The sequence below is a fragment of the Capra hircus genome, chromosome 8, assembly GCF_001704415.2.
Source record: "Capra hircus breed San Clemente chromosome 8, ASM170441v1, whole genome shotgun sequence".
Classification (NCBI taxonomy): domain Eukaryota; kingdom Metazoa; phylum Chordata; class Mammalia; order Artiodactyla; family Bovidae; genus Capra; species Capra hircus.
Genome location: NC_030815.1, coordinates 1310719 through 1325723, shown reverse-complemented (window position 1 = coordinate 1325723; position 15005 = coordinate 1310719). Strand labels below are relative to the sequence as shown.

The 15005-nt window shown below is 38.6% G+C and overlaps 1 protein-coding gene across 9 annotated transcripts in view; it reads left to right on the top strand.

Annotated features, from left to right (window-relative positions):
* NEK1 (NIMA related kinase 1) overlaps positions 1-15005 on the top strand; it is a 147662-nt gene that overhangs the window by 114598 nt on the left and 18059 nt on the right. For 8 of the 9 annotated variants that reach the window (XM_018051797.1, XM_018051800.1, XM_018051799.1 and 5 more), the window contains 4 exons: positions 3614-3790; positions 7448-7568; positions 12379-12467; positions 13666-13913. In XM_018051797.1, the coding sequence (XP_017907286.1) occupies positions 3614-3790; positions 7448-7568; positions 12379-12467; positions 13666-13913 (635 nt within the window). The remainder of the gene's footprint in view (positions 1-3613; positions 3791-7447; positions 7569-12378; positions 12468-13665; positions 13914-15005) is intronic. The other variant, XM_018051802.1, reaches the window with a different exon arrangement.

Here is a 15005-nt window from a genome sequence, read left to right as displayed (position 1 = left end):
TACGTTTATTGGTAACTGTAATTAACCACGCTGTGTGTTAGAGCTCTAGAAACTTATGCATAAACATAAATTTAAACAGCTGAAGGCTTGTACCCCTTAGAGACATCTCCCTGTTTCTCCCACCTCCGAGGCCCTGGCAACCACTGTTCCAGTTTCTGTGAGTTTGACTTTTTAGATTCCATTTATATATGATATCATACAGTGTTTATCTTTTTGTGTCTGACTTATTTGTAACATTTAGAATGATATCTTCCATGGATTTCCTTCATTCTTAAGGGTGAATACTCTTCTATTGTGTGTGTGTATATATATATACACACATACCCCGTTTTCTTTATCCATTCGTTTGTGTACACTCCATTTCTTTCCATGTCCTGGCTACTGTGAATAGTTCTCCAGTGAATGTAGGAGTGAAGATATCCCTTCAAGATTCTGATTTAATTTTCTTTCAAGAAATACTCGGAAATGGAATTGCTGTATAGTTTTATTTTTCATGTTTTGAAGAACCTCAGTACTGTTCTCCAGAGAGGCTACAGCAGTTCACGTTCCTGCTAATAGTGCACAAGGGTTCCCATTTCTTCACATCCCTGTCAGTATTTGTCATCTCTCTTTTTTCTTTTTTTTTTATAATAGCTATGGTAACAAGAATGAAATGATCTCTCATTGTGATTTTGATTTGAATTTCCCTGATTATTAGTGATATTGAGCTCCTCTTCATATATCTGTTGGCCGTTTGTATGTCTTTGGAGAAATGTCTATTCAGTTCCTTTACTTTTTAAAACAAGTTTTATTTTTATTGAAGTGTAGTAGATTTACAGTGTTGTGGAAGTTTCAGGTGTACAGCAAAGTGCTTCAGTTACATATCTATACAGAAGACCACTCTTTCCTAGACTCCTCTCCCATGTAGGCCTTTACAGAATATCGGTGGAGCTCCCTGTGCTACAGGAGGTCCTTGTTAGTTACTCTTTGCCCACTTAAAAATTGCTATCATCAATTAATAATGCAAAACATTTCAATATGCCAGTTTTTTTTTTGCTGTTGAGTTGTATGAGTTCCTTAAATATTTTATGTTAAACTTTTATCACATATATAGTATACAGATATTTATTATTCTATAGATTCCCTTTTGTGCAGAAGCTTTTTACTCTCATGTAGTCTCGCTTTTTGTTTTTCTTCTGTTGCTCATGCTTTGTTGTGTTATCCAAAAATTTCTTAGTAAGATGTATACAGTCTTTTTTTGAAGTGCCTAGTCAAGTGTGTTGCTTATTTTTCCATTACATTGGTTTTCCTTTGGTTGGTTACATGTGTAGATTATATTGTCAATAGTAAGAATTAGTGTTTTTGTCCAGTATTTATTTGATCATTTCTTTTTCTTCTCACTGTATTTGAGACCCTCTAGACCAGTCTTCAGTCCTCATGGGGCTTGTTTCCGGTTTTAATAGATACTTTTTTATAGCAGAAGAGTCAGACTGAACAGATCACAGGTGTGACCTCTGCCACTGTCAGACTGTTGATGAGGCTTGGTGAAGGGAACATGTTCCAAAGCATGAGCAGCACTGTAGTTTTGTTCTTGTTGACTAGGAAGAAGTAAGGTAAAACAGCTCACAGATACCTGTTCACAACTTTGTTCCCTAAGGGGGTTAACTGAACCAGGCAGTTCCTGCTGGCCCAGGGTTACAGATGGACTGTGGGCAGCAAAGAGGGCCCACCTGGCTTTAGTGATGATGAATTAAGCTGAGACAGTGAGCAGGGCTCTCTGCTTTTCCCCACCTACTTCAGTCACATGTGTTCAGACATGGCAGACAGAAGAAGGAATTGTTTGCTGGAAATACACTGTGTTGAGCACCTTTGGAGGAGAATGTTTTTAATGATGGAGTCATGCATAAATTTTAATGGGGAAGGTGGGGAGAGTATCTGTAGTAGGATCAGTGGGTTGTGCGTCCTGGTCGGGTTTGGGTGGGGTAGCAGAGGGTGATGAGTGGGAACACAGGATGTTAGGGGTTAGGAGGTGGGACAGTTAACTTTGAACATTCTGAGGAGCTGTGTTTATTGACAGGATCTCTAAGATGTGAGCATGGAGTGACTGAGGTGGGGGGAAAAAGGCATAATGGGGATAAATTGACCAGCTCAGATCCAGGAGGCTTGTTCAAGGTATAGACATAAATCTAGCAGGTTAGCTAAGACAGAACTCGGGTGGGGGCTCCCAGCAGTGAACTGGAGAGCAGTATCTCCAAGGAGTGGGTGTCTTCCAGTCACTGCCATGAGCTGTTCCGGGCAAATCCACACTCTCCAGACAGCAGTTAGAAGGATGGAAAGTTTCTGAGCACTTGCCACAAAAACACACAAAAACATGAGTTCATAATTTTAAAGATATCACCCTGATATGTTTATACACATATATGTATGTGTGTATGTAATTCTGATATTTCTGTATAGAAGTAAAAGTTTCACCCAAAGGAAGAGGCAAATAAGCCATGTTAACCACCTTAGAAATTTATTTTTATTTTTAAATTTTTTCACCACTTGGTATTTGTAGCTTTATTATCAAGTAACTATATTATTTTTAACTATTGTCAAGCTTCAGTATGTTTCAAATAACTAAATGCTGCAACTGAGACATTAAAAATGCAAACTAACTTACCAAAATAATTGCATTCTGAATATTATATATAATATTATACATTTTATATAAAGGGTTTTTATACAAAAAGTTAAGGTTTGTTTATGATCATTGAAAATCTGAAATACATTTGAACAAAGCATGCCTCTGCATATATATGTAATCACTCAACAAAACCATATATGAGTGGCTTTGAAAAATAAAATTACATTCATACAACAAAGGTGAAATGTTTTTATTGACAGTATTATTATAAAACTACACACATATGAACGATATGACTTCATTCTGTATAGTTACAGATTTTATTTTAGAAATAAATTTTAAGAAATTTGTATAGTTCATAATCATTAAAATGTCTATCCACAGGCATAATGTAGACCCAGTCCCAGTGAACAGAAGAGTTCTGATGGTCAGTCATATCATCTGTGTATGACACCATTTAGAAAAATATCCTATTCAATTGTACAGTTTGATACATCTTCATAGCTCTGCTTGTCATCAGTAATTATAGATGAGGTACAGAGCTTAGAGGAGAATGTACAGAGAACTAGGAACTCAAGAAAGAGTATCACTGGTTTCTCAAGTGGAGAACACCGTAAACACCCAGACACAGTAAATGAGTCATTAAACCAAGTGTCAGTCCTTCAAAAAGGTTCGCACACTGTTGTGTCATACATAGCTTTGATGCTGAAATGTCTTAAGTTCAAAATACTTTTAAACTGAATGAGAGCTGTGATTCTTAAGTAAAGTCAAACATTTTTCTAACTGATCTGAAAAGCCTGAAAAACAGTATCTTTATTAAAAAAATGCCTTTGAATTTAAATTTAATTTGACTACCATGTGCCTTAATCATTTATTAATTTCTAGTACATAACAGAACTTAACTAGTAGTTACCTGCTGTGAGAGCGAACTTTGTTCTAAATGCTTTTGCAGATAAAAGTCAAGTCAGTGTGAGAACATAGCATGATTTTTCATTTTTGTTGTCTCAGAGATTCCTCCTGAAAGCGAGAATTGCAAATCCTTAATTATTGAAGAAGAAAAAGTAAAATGTATTCCACTTGAAATGAACCCATCAGCTACTCTTGATTCTTCTGTTGAGACAAACACTCCAAACATTAGTGAAGCATCTCCACAGACAGCATTGAAACCAGAAGGAGATTTGGAGGGTATGTTTTCATGGGGCAAAAGGAGATTTATTTGGTTTAATAATACTTCATTGTCTTCCATATAAACAAACCTTCAAAATATTTGTTTATGTTTGGGTGATTCATCTCAAATTAGGTTCACTATTTTTCCAGTACCAGGTCTTTTTTTATCACCACATTGCAAATCACCCCAAAACTTAGTGTTAGAACAACGTCCATTTTACTCTGTCTCCTCATTTTGTGTGCTGGGAGTTGAGTCAAGCCCTGGCTCACCCCCGTGCTTTCCTAGTGCATGTGCTGTCAGCTCTGATGACCTGGTCTCACGGGTCCAGGAGGGCTTAGCTGGTGTCCTCACTGGTAGAGCTGAAAGACGGTGAGGCCGGCCCCTTTCTCCTCATACAGCCTCCAGGCCTTTCTCTGTACTCTGTCCAGCAGGGTGGTCTGACGTCTTCCATGGCTCACAGGTACACAGGCAGAAGCTGCTTATACTCGTAGAAGCTAGTCTCCGAACTGGCACAGGGTTGCTTCTGCTGTACTTCATTGGTCAAAGTAGTTACAAACAAGCCTGGATTCAGAGGGAGTGGAAACAGACACCTCTCAAGGGTAAAAGGGTTAAATGTTTTGTTATTGATGTTGTTGAGTCATTTAGTCATATCCAACTCTCTGGAAATCCACGGACTGCAGCACACCAGGCTTCACTGTCCTTCACCATCTCCCAGAGTTTGCTTAAACTTCCGTCAGTTGAGTCAGTGATACTCTCGCATCTTCTGTTGTCCCCTTCTCCTGCCTTCAGTCTTTCCCAGCGTCACAGTCTTTTCCAGTGAGTCGGCTCTTCATACCAGCTGGCAGAAGTATTGGAGCTTCAGCATCAGTCCTTCCAATGATTATTCAGGGTTGATTTCCTTTAGGGTTGACTGGTTTGATCTCCTTTCAGTCCAATGGACTGTCAAGAGTCTTTGTTTCTGTAGCCATCTTTAATGTCAATTTCTGCCCTTTTACCAAACTTATTTACATCCCCTCACATGCAGAATACACTGACTCTTCATAGCCACATCTTTTTATGACATTGGCTCAGATGTTGTCATCTAGGTCAGATCTGTGTTTAAATGAGGTTCTTTGGGTGCAGTTCTTTGAATACATTTACTTTCAATCTGAAGACCTAGAGAGTTCTTTTCAGTTGCTTTTTCACTCATAAATCTAACAGAAGAGGACGTGAGACTCCTTGTCAAAAATAGGGAAGGTACAAGATTGTGGGTACATAGAAACGGGATCCAACCAGGAGTAGCTTGGCCAGCTTTCTTCCCTCCCACCAAACACTGGTGCCCTCAAAAGCTCTTCTGTTGGGCTGTATCTTTCCTTTCAATCACGCTGGGGAGTGCTTCTGCAGGTATTAATGATTTTGGTGAATTTTTTATGAATGTTACTGACATTTAGTGAAAAACCACTGGGGTTTTTGGTTTGAGTTTGTTTTTTGAGACCGTGCCCTCTCTGCCTGCAGTTTCTGTGAGGAAGGCAATTGAGATGCTCAGCAGTCTTATCCAACAGCAAGAGTCAGAAAGACAGACCTTTAAATCTTCTGTGCCCCAGCAGAAGGTCTTATGGCCTTCTGTTTTTGACCTCTGTCTTTGCCCTGAGACCATGCCCTGAGACCTCAGGCATACTTTGCCTGAGGTTAGTGTCTATCTGGAAGCATCTTTTCCCTTGAGAAACTTCCTCTTCTGAGTTCTCTTCATGAGCTAAACAGATCTTTCTTCAACACACCCTTTTCTCCTTGTAGTTTATAAGTGGCTGCCTTAGGAATCTCACTGGCGCTGTAAATGGTCTACTCAGATAGCTCCTTAGCTCAGTCACTGAATCTCTTAGGTGCATTTTCTTTCATCCTTTTTCATGTCACAGGACCACTTTCTGCCACCAGGTCACAAGAATGCCTTTTTTTCCACCCTCTGGTAACCGCCCTTCACGGGCCAGGCTCTCACCACAGCCTCCTTGAAACCTTTCAGTGTCAGATGCTGGCCTGTCCCCAAACCAGTGCACATATCTAACTTTTGTCCTGTCAACACCCTGTCTTCAGATAGGAAATTCTGTTTCAGTTATCTCTCACTGTAAAGCAGTCTGCTTCCCAGACTTAATGACTTAACAGTCTTGATTTATCTCACATTCTGTGGATTAGGAACTGGGAGATTCCTTCTCCTCCTCATGGCATCAGCTGGCATCACTCAGTGGTGTTGAGCCATCAGCTGCGCTTACTTGGGTGGGAGATGCTGTCACTCCACACCTGGCATCTTGGCTCAGCTGGGCCTGCGCTGCTGGGTCCCACTCCCGTGCTTTAAGTCTCAGGGCCTTGCCATGTTGTCTCTCCAGAGTCCTTAAACCGTTTGGTGGTTTAAGCTTCCAGATTCCAAAGTGGAAACTGCCGATTCTCTTAAAAGGCTAGATGTGGGCAGGCCTACAGGACTCCAGCTGTACCCCACAGGTCCAGGCAATCATACTACTGATCCAGACTCAGGGACTTGGGACAACAGAGCCCCCTCTGGATGAGAGGAAGGCTGGACAGCTGCCACATGTGTGACCTTGTAGTCTTGTGAATTAGTCTTGTTCACTAGAATCTTAGTTAATGGGCATCTTATTTCTTTTCTTAAAAAAAAAAAAGAACTTGTTAGGTGTATATTTAATAATGGTGACTGTATAGCCTATTAGAGCTGGGACACTTTTTCTGCAAGAACCACGTAGTAAATATCATTGCCTTTGTGGGCAGTACAGTCACAAATCTAGCTTGTGGAATGAGTCACATTGATGTGGCTTAAGGTGCCAGAGAACAGTTACTCATTTAAAAAATTTTGAGTAGGACACCCCTCCTCCAAGTGCTTACTTGTAAGGGTGACCAAAAAATCATTTGAATAAAAGATGAAAATTTTAAGGATTGATGTAGTACCTACCATCTCTCTAAACAGGACAACTAATTAGAAACTTTTAAAATAGAGAAGGAAAAAAAGGAGTGGCCATGGTGACTGAAACAAGAAAGTGTTGATAATTTGGATAATTGGACAGGAAAAAGAGAAATTAACAAACGAAGCTCTCATTGCTGTTAACTTTCAGGAAATATCACCCATGTGAAAAATGAGCCACTGCCAGAGAACAGAGATAGTTCCCTGTTTGTTAATTATTTGAGGGTTTAGGAAAATAGGTTTAGCACTCTAGTTATATTTACCTTTTCACTGTGAAAGTCCAGGTAAGAGGGTTTTTTAAAATTTATTTTTGATGATTGAACTATCCCATCAGTTACTAATCAATCATATTATATTCTGCTTTCTGTCCATATTTCTGGCCACAGATAGTGTTATTCTATAAGTTTTTATGTCATCTAGAAAGCAATTTGTATATTACTGAAATGTTAATGAAGAAAAACTTTTTGATAATAATGAAAAATACAGAGTACACTATATTTATTCTGGGTATTTTTATTGCAGTGAAAATGCAAAAGCAGAAATCTGTTATTTCAGAAACAACTAGAGTGTAAAGACAGTAAGATTAAGGATCTATAGATAAACTACTGATTTTTTGTTGCAGTTACTGCATTAGCCTGAAAACGAGGTATGATCATCTATAAGAGATTTATTCTGTTTTCTCTAAGTGGATTTTGCTTTGAGACCTGTTTCTTGCCCTGTTTTTGCCTTGCAGAGCCTGATGACTTGGAGGCAGAAGTGCTGCAGGAGCCAAGTGGAGCAGACAGAGATGGTGGTTTGCCCCAACCCGTTCTCGACATGTGGGTCACTGAGAGAGAAGGAGCAGAGGAGGTTGAGTACGTCACCTCTTCCCTTGCATTTCACACCTGCTCCCTTCATGTCATGCCTTTCACGGAAATACTGGAGTAACCCAATATTACATTAAATCAATTACGATTACTTGGGAATAAGTATCACATTTGTGAGGTTCAGAAATCAGCAAGTGTATAAAAATATACAGTAAAAGGTCTGTTTCCCACTTTTGTCCCCACCCAGCAAATTCCCACTCTGTCCTCTTTCCAAACATGATTAATATATACAGAAGCAAGAGCGAAGATATAGTCTCCCTCACTTTAAAATGGACTTCCCTTGTGGCTCAGATGGTAAAGATCCGCCTGCAATGCAAGAGACCTAGGTTCGATCCCTTGGGTTGAGAAGGTCCCCTGGAGAAGAGAAAGGCTACCCACTCCAGTATTCTTGCCTGAGAATTCCACAGACAGAGGAGCCTGGAGGGTTACAGTCCATAGGGTCACAAAGAGTCAGGCACGACTGAGCACCTTTCACCTTTACTTTTAAATATAATTGTTATTATAAGGCACAGAGTTTTTCCACCATTTTATGTCAGTTATTGGAATTTTTTCATATTAATACACAGAGGGCTTCCTCTTTTTTGCTACTTTGAGGCCACGTAGTGTTCCAATATATGGATATACCATAGCTCTAATTAGTCTCCTTTACTAGTTGCTATGACAGATGATGCTACAGTGGATAACCTTTAGTGAGGTTAATTTGCATGTATATAAATATAGTCGCCTCCCCTTCCCGCCCATTTCAGGCTTTCATCTAAGCTCTGCACTGTTATTGGTAAGCTTATTCTTGGCTATATCATCTTGTGAGTATCTTATTAGTGATAACTATTCCTCTGTGAGATCGTGGAACTAAAAGGTGGTATATATGAAAGCTTACACTTTCTTTATGTTGGTTTTGTTACCAGTCTCTTATTGGTATCCTACTATTGTTCATGTAGACTTTCAGTTGAATCTTTTGTATGTTTCATATACACAATCATATGAAAATAATGGCTTTCTGTCTTTCCAGTTTTTTTCACACTCATTCCTTTCTCTCCAGTTGCATCACTTAGTACATTTCATACAGTTAAATATTGGAAATAGGGTTCTCTCTCTTGTTCTTAACTTCAGTGAAATGTTTCTAATGTTAACCATCATTAGGCATGACTATAATTTCTAGCTCAAGCAGCGTCTGCTCATTTTACTGGCTAAAAAGTCTGGAATGTATTATATCAAATGACTTTTTGGCATCAGTGGAACCATTCATGTAATTGTTTTCCCTCATCTATCAACATAATAAATTAATAGATTACCTAATATTGAACTATCCTGCATACCTTAGTTTTCCTTTCTGAGGAATCAAGCATTGCATTTTTAATGAAAAAATATATTACTTGTATGATTGAAAATAAATAACTTTTTAAAATAAAAATAAGAGTTACTCAAAATTTAAACCTGAAAAAGTAAAAAATTATTTAAATTTGAAATGAACTAAATGAGTTCACATTTATGGGACTTCCCAGGTGGTGCTAGTAGTAAAGAACCCACCTGCCAATGCAAGAGACATAAAAGATGTGAGTTTGATCCCTGAATTGGGAAGATCTCCTGGAGGAGGAAATAGCAACCCATTCCAGTATTCTTGCCTGGAGAATCCCATGAATAGAGGAGTCTTGCAGGCTACAGTCCGTGGGATTCCAAAGAATTGGGAGGAGAAGGGGACAACAGAGGATGAGATGGCTGGATGGCATCACCAACTCGATGGACATGAGTTTGAATGAACTCTGGGAGTTGGTGATGGACAGGGAGGCCTGGCGTTCTGAGATTCATGGGGTAGCAAAGAGTTGGACATGACTGAGCAACTGAACTGAACTGAACTGAAGTGACTCAGCAGCAGAAAAAGTACTAGCAAAATTAAAATTGCCTTATAATCAAAAAAAGAAAAGCCATCCCCAAGAAAAAGAAATGCAAAAGGCAAAATGGCTGTCTGAGGAGACCTTACAAATAGCTGAGAAAAGAAGAGAAGCAAAAGTGAAAGGAGAAAAGGACAGATACACCCATTTAAATGCAGAGTTCTAAAGAAAAGCAAGGAGAGAGAAGAAACCTTTCCAAGTGATCAGAGCAAAAAAATAGAGGAAAACAATAGAATGGAAAAGGCTAGAGATCTCTTAAAGAAAATTAGAGATAACAAGGGAATGTTTCATGCAAAGATGGATAGAGTAAAGGACAGAAGTGGTATGGACCTAACAGAAGCAGAAGATATTAAGAAGAGGTGGCAAGAATACACAGAAGAACTGTACAAAAAAGATTTGCATGACCCAAATAACCACATGGTGTTATCACTCACCTAGAGCCAGACATCCTGGAATGCGAAGTCAAATGGGCCTTAGAAAGCATCACTATGAACAAAGCTAGTGAAGGTGATGGAATACCAGCTGAGCTATTTCAAAACCTAAAAGATGGTGCTGTGAAAGTGCTGCACTCAACATGCCAGCACATCTGGAAAGCTCAGCAGTGGCCACAGGACTGGAAAAGGTCAGTTTTCATTCCAATCCCAAAGAAAGGCAATGCCAAAGAATGTTCAAACTACCACAGAATTGCACTCATTTTACATGCTAGCAAAGTAAAGCTGAAAATTCTCCAAGCAAGGCTTCAACAGTACGTGAACCAAGAACATCAACTGGTTTTAGAAAAGGCAGAGGAAACAGAGATCAAATTGTCAACATCTGTTGGATCATAGCAAAAGCAAGAGAATTCCAGAAAAGCATCTACTTCTGCTGTACTGACTACGCCAGAGCCTTTGACTCTGTGGATCACAACAAACTATGGAAAATTCTGAAAGAGATGGGAATACCAGACCATCTGCCCTGCCTCCTGAGAAATCTATATGCAGGTAAAGAAGCAAATGGTTAGAACTGGACATAGAACAACTGACTGGTTCAAAATTGGGAAAGGAATACGTCAAGGCTGTATATTGTCACCCTGCTTATTTAACTTATATGCGTAGTACATCATGCAGAATGCCGGGCTGGATGAAGCACAAGCTGGAATCAAGTTTTCCAGGAGAAATATCAATAACCTCAGATATGCAGATGACACCACCCTTATGGCAGAAAGTGAAGAGGAACTAAAGAGCCTCTTGATGAAAGTGAAAAAGGAGAGTGAAAGGCTGGCTTGAAACTCAACATCAGAAACTTCAGAAAACTAAGATCTTGGCATCTGGTCCCACCACTTCATGGCAAATATATGGGGAAACAATGGAAACAGTGAGGGACTTGGCTCTAAAGTCACTGCAGATAGTGACTGCAGCCATGAAATTAAAAGACACTTGCTCCTTTGAAGCAAAGCTATGACCAACCTAGACAGCATATTAAAAAGCAGAGACATTGGTTTACCAACAAAGTTCTGCTTAGTCAAAACTGTGGTTTTTCCAGTAGTCAGGTATGTATGTGAGAGTTGGATCATAAAGAAAGCTGAGTGAGTGCTGAAGAATTGATGCTTTTGAACTGTGGTGTTGGAGAAGACTCTTGAGAGTCCCTTGGTCTGCAAGGAGACCAACCCAGTCAATCCTAAAAGAAATCAGTCCTGAATATTCATTGGAAGGATTGATGCTGAAGCTGAAACTCCAATATTTTGGCCACCTGATGCAAAGAGCTGACTCATTGGAAAAGACCCTGATGCTGGGAAGGTTTGAGGGCAGGAGTAGAAGGGGGCAACAGGATGAGATGTTTGGATGGCATCACCAACTCAATGGACATGAGTTTGAGCAAACTCTGAGAGATGCTGAAGGACACGCAAGCATGGTGTGCTGCAGTCCATGGGGTTACAAAGAGTCGAACATGCCTTAGCAACTGAACTGAACTATAACCAAAAGCCCAGAAATAAATTACTGGTATCTTTTGGAATATACTCTTCTTGTCTTTATAATTTTGTTAACAAATAGTACATGAATTTAGTTCCCAACATTTATTGAGAGAAAAATTGTGAGTTCTTTACATAAATCAGTTCACTCCCTTTAAGAGTTAAAACATTTGTGTACAAACTGTTCTTTTTATTTTACTGTGCTGAACAGCATTGTTTCAAGTCTGACACATTTTATATCATTTGGTCTGAAAGTTACTTTACGTAATAATGTATCCTGACCCTTGATGCATATCTGGTTACACAGAGCTGTACTTCGTTTTTTAAATGGTTGCAAAGTATTGCATAGTACTTTCACACATTGGAGAAGGAAATGGCAACCCACTCCGCTGTTCTTGCCTGGAGAATCCCAGGGACGGGGAAGCCTGGTGGGCTGCTGTTTATGGGGTTGCACAGAGTCAGACATGACTGAAGTGACTTAGCAGCAGCAGCAACAGTATGTTATAATCGTGTTCTGTTTTCTGCTATTACGAGGCGTTTTGATTGGTTAAAGTGGTAGTTCTTAATCATTATAATATTTTTCTATAATGGGATACATTTTGTTGTGAAGGAATAAAGCTTGCTCAGCCATATCCCTCAAAGCTCCTGACACACAGGGCTAGGGCAAGGCCTGAGAATTTGTATTTCAGACAGGTTCCCATTTGTTACTGGCATCTAGGGGCTTCACTCTGGGAACGATTGTGATGAGAATGTTGAGGCTGGTGTCGTGAATGAGCCTGACTGGTGGAGGTTTGAACAACTGAAGGGTAGGATGTGCTTGTGAGGGCCACTGTAAGTGAGAAGAATATTTGGAAGTGGGATCACAGGACGCTGGTGACCTGTGCTCTACTTGTCTCTGTTTGAGAGTACCTTTATTGCAGGTAAATTTTGCTTTTGTAACTGATATATCTATTTATGGCAGATTGGAAGATAGGATCACCATTCAGCAAAATGAACTTTCTGAAGATAAAGCCCCGAGCAGTGTGGATCACCTTAGTGAGGTTCATGTAGGTGAGCATCACAGCATTGGCCTGATTACTTTCTCAAAGGTTGTTAGCACTACCTGTTCCATTTGGACTGTATGTTAATAGAGAGCATTGCTTACCATTCACCTTAATCACTTAAAAAATGTTATAGGCATAGTACACTGGACTCTGTACTTATTTTTTATTACATTTTTGGGGTATAGTTGATTAATAATACTGTTTTAGCTTCAGGTGCATAGCCTAGTGATTCATTTTTTTAATTTGCAGGTTAGATTCCATTATAGGTTATTACAAGATACTGGGAATTGTTCCTGTTGTAGACAGTATGTTCTTGTTATTTATTTTGTGCAGAATATAAAACAAATAATAATTGTCAATGATTGATAAAATATATCACTATATTAATAACTATATAGTTATTATAATAGTTATATAATTATTACAATTAATCTCATCTTCCTAATTTACCCCTTCCCATCCCTCTCCTTTTTGGTTTATACATGTTTGTTTTCCATGTCTGTGAGCCTGTTTCTATTTTGTATATAGATTCATTGGTATTATTTTTTGGATTCCACATATAATAATATCATACAGTATTAATCTTTCTCTGTCTGACTTATTTCACTAAGCATTATATTCTCTTAATCCATCTATGTTGCTGCAAATGACAGAATTTCATTCTTTTTTATGGTTGCTGTGCTCTGCATTTGTAAACCTGTATTGTTTGTCAATGTGGGCAATAAAACCTTTTTGATCAGTTATCTTACTTAATGTTCAAAACAAAAAGAATTCCTTGCCAAAGCTAAGCCATTATCTGAGGACATTAAATAAGTGGTCTTCTTATTTCTAATAGTATTAATTAAATATAAGATGTACAGTTTTTTAATATCTTACCTATAGGAATGAAGTTGAATTGGAACTATTAAGTATGAATGTTTAAACAGTATTTTCTCACGTGTCTTTGGATTTGTGTTTACATTTTCTAACTTCTGATATGATAGAAGTATTTAACAAATTAAATCTCCTTTCTGATAATAAAACATACCCTGGGGTTGAAAATTATTTGTAAGGTAGTGAAATCACATATATATTTTGATTTTGTTTTTCTGATAGATATGGAGTTTCTTGCCTATAATTCATGTTAAATACTGAATTTTTTCATTATCACTTAGAAAGCTGAGTATTGTATAGACTGTTCATGTAATCTTTCCTTTATTCCACAGAACCTGGAGTGGATGATTCTCCACCTTCTAAGCATGATATAGATAAATCTATGCAACCAGAACCATTTTTCCATAAAGTGGTTTATTCTGAGCATCTGAAGGCAGTTTCTCAGGTTCAGTCAGTTCTCTGTTCACCAGAAGAATCCTTTCCACTTCGATCTCACTCTGATTCACCACCAAGAAATAAAAAACAGAATTCCTTGCTGATTGGACTTTCAACTGGTCTATTTGATGCAAACAACCCAAAGGCAAGTATGCTCCTCAAATGGAAAACTATCCATTTAATACTATTTCACATTTATTATTTTTCTTTGATAAACTATAATATTGACGGTATTTTTTCTTTTTATCTATTTATTTTTTTACTTTTTGACCCTGCCACGTTGCATGTGGGATCTTAGTTCCCTGATCAGGGATAGAATCTGTGCCCCACTTCAGGGGCGTCAGGGAGCCTTAACCTCTGGACCGCCAGGAAATTCCCCAAAGTTCTTTTTTTTCACTGTTAAGTCATTCTGTGCTTGTGTCCTTTTTGGCTATTAAAGGAAATTCTTCTTAATCTTTGGAGCCTAACCTCCCTCAGCCTCTCGAGGAAGCTGCCTCTTTTTTCTTCTCTGGCCTGTGTCGTGAACTTCTTTCTCTGAGATGGGCCATTCCATCCACACTCACGCTCTGATGGTTCCCATCATGAACGGTAAACCTCCAGGAACTCACATCCCCCTCAGCTCAAACCCAACAGCTTTTTGTTGTGTCTTTGCTTTTTCCCCTCTCCTCATTTCCCAGTACATCATAGTGTGGCTGTGAGCCACTCCTCCATTGAAGCTGCTGCTGCCAAGATCATCACTTACCAGCAGATCTCCTATGCCCTTTTCTTTCAACAGTTGAAATAGATTCTTCTTTTATAATTATTTTATCTGCTGCCTTCTGGCATATCTTGTGTCACTCTCCAGTTTCCTTTGCTGCAGTAACTGCTACTAACATCTCCTTAAGAAGGTGTAGATTCTTCTGTTGTTGGATAAATTGTTCTGTCGATGTCAAGAATTAAGTCCAGTGTCGGTGTTCATGCTTTCTTTGTTTTTACTGAATTTTTTTTTTTTTTTTGGTCTTTAATACTTTCACATTAACTCTTAGTTGCTGAGAATAGAATATTGAAATTTTTAACTATATTTGTATAATCATACGTTTCTTCTTTCAGTTCTGTCAGCTTTTGCTCTATGTATCTTGAAGCTCTGTTATTGAGTGAGTAAGAATTTAGTTTTGTTCTGTTTTCTGGATGAATTGATATATTTATTGTTAGGAAGTCTCTGTGGGATAGTGTGGTTCAAGTCTTCTATATCCTTTCT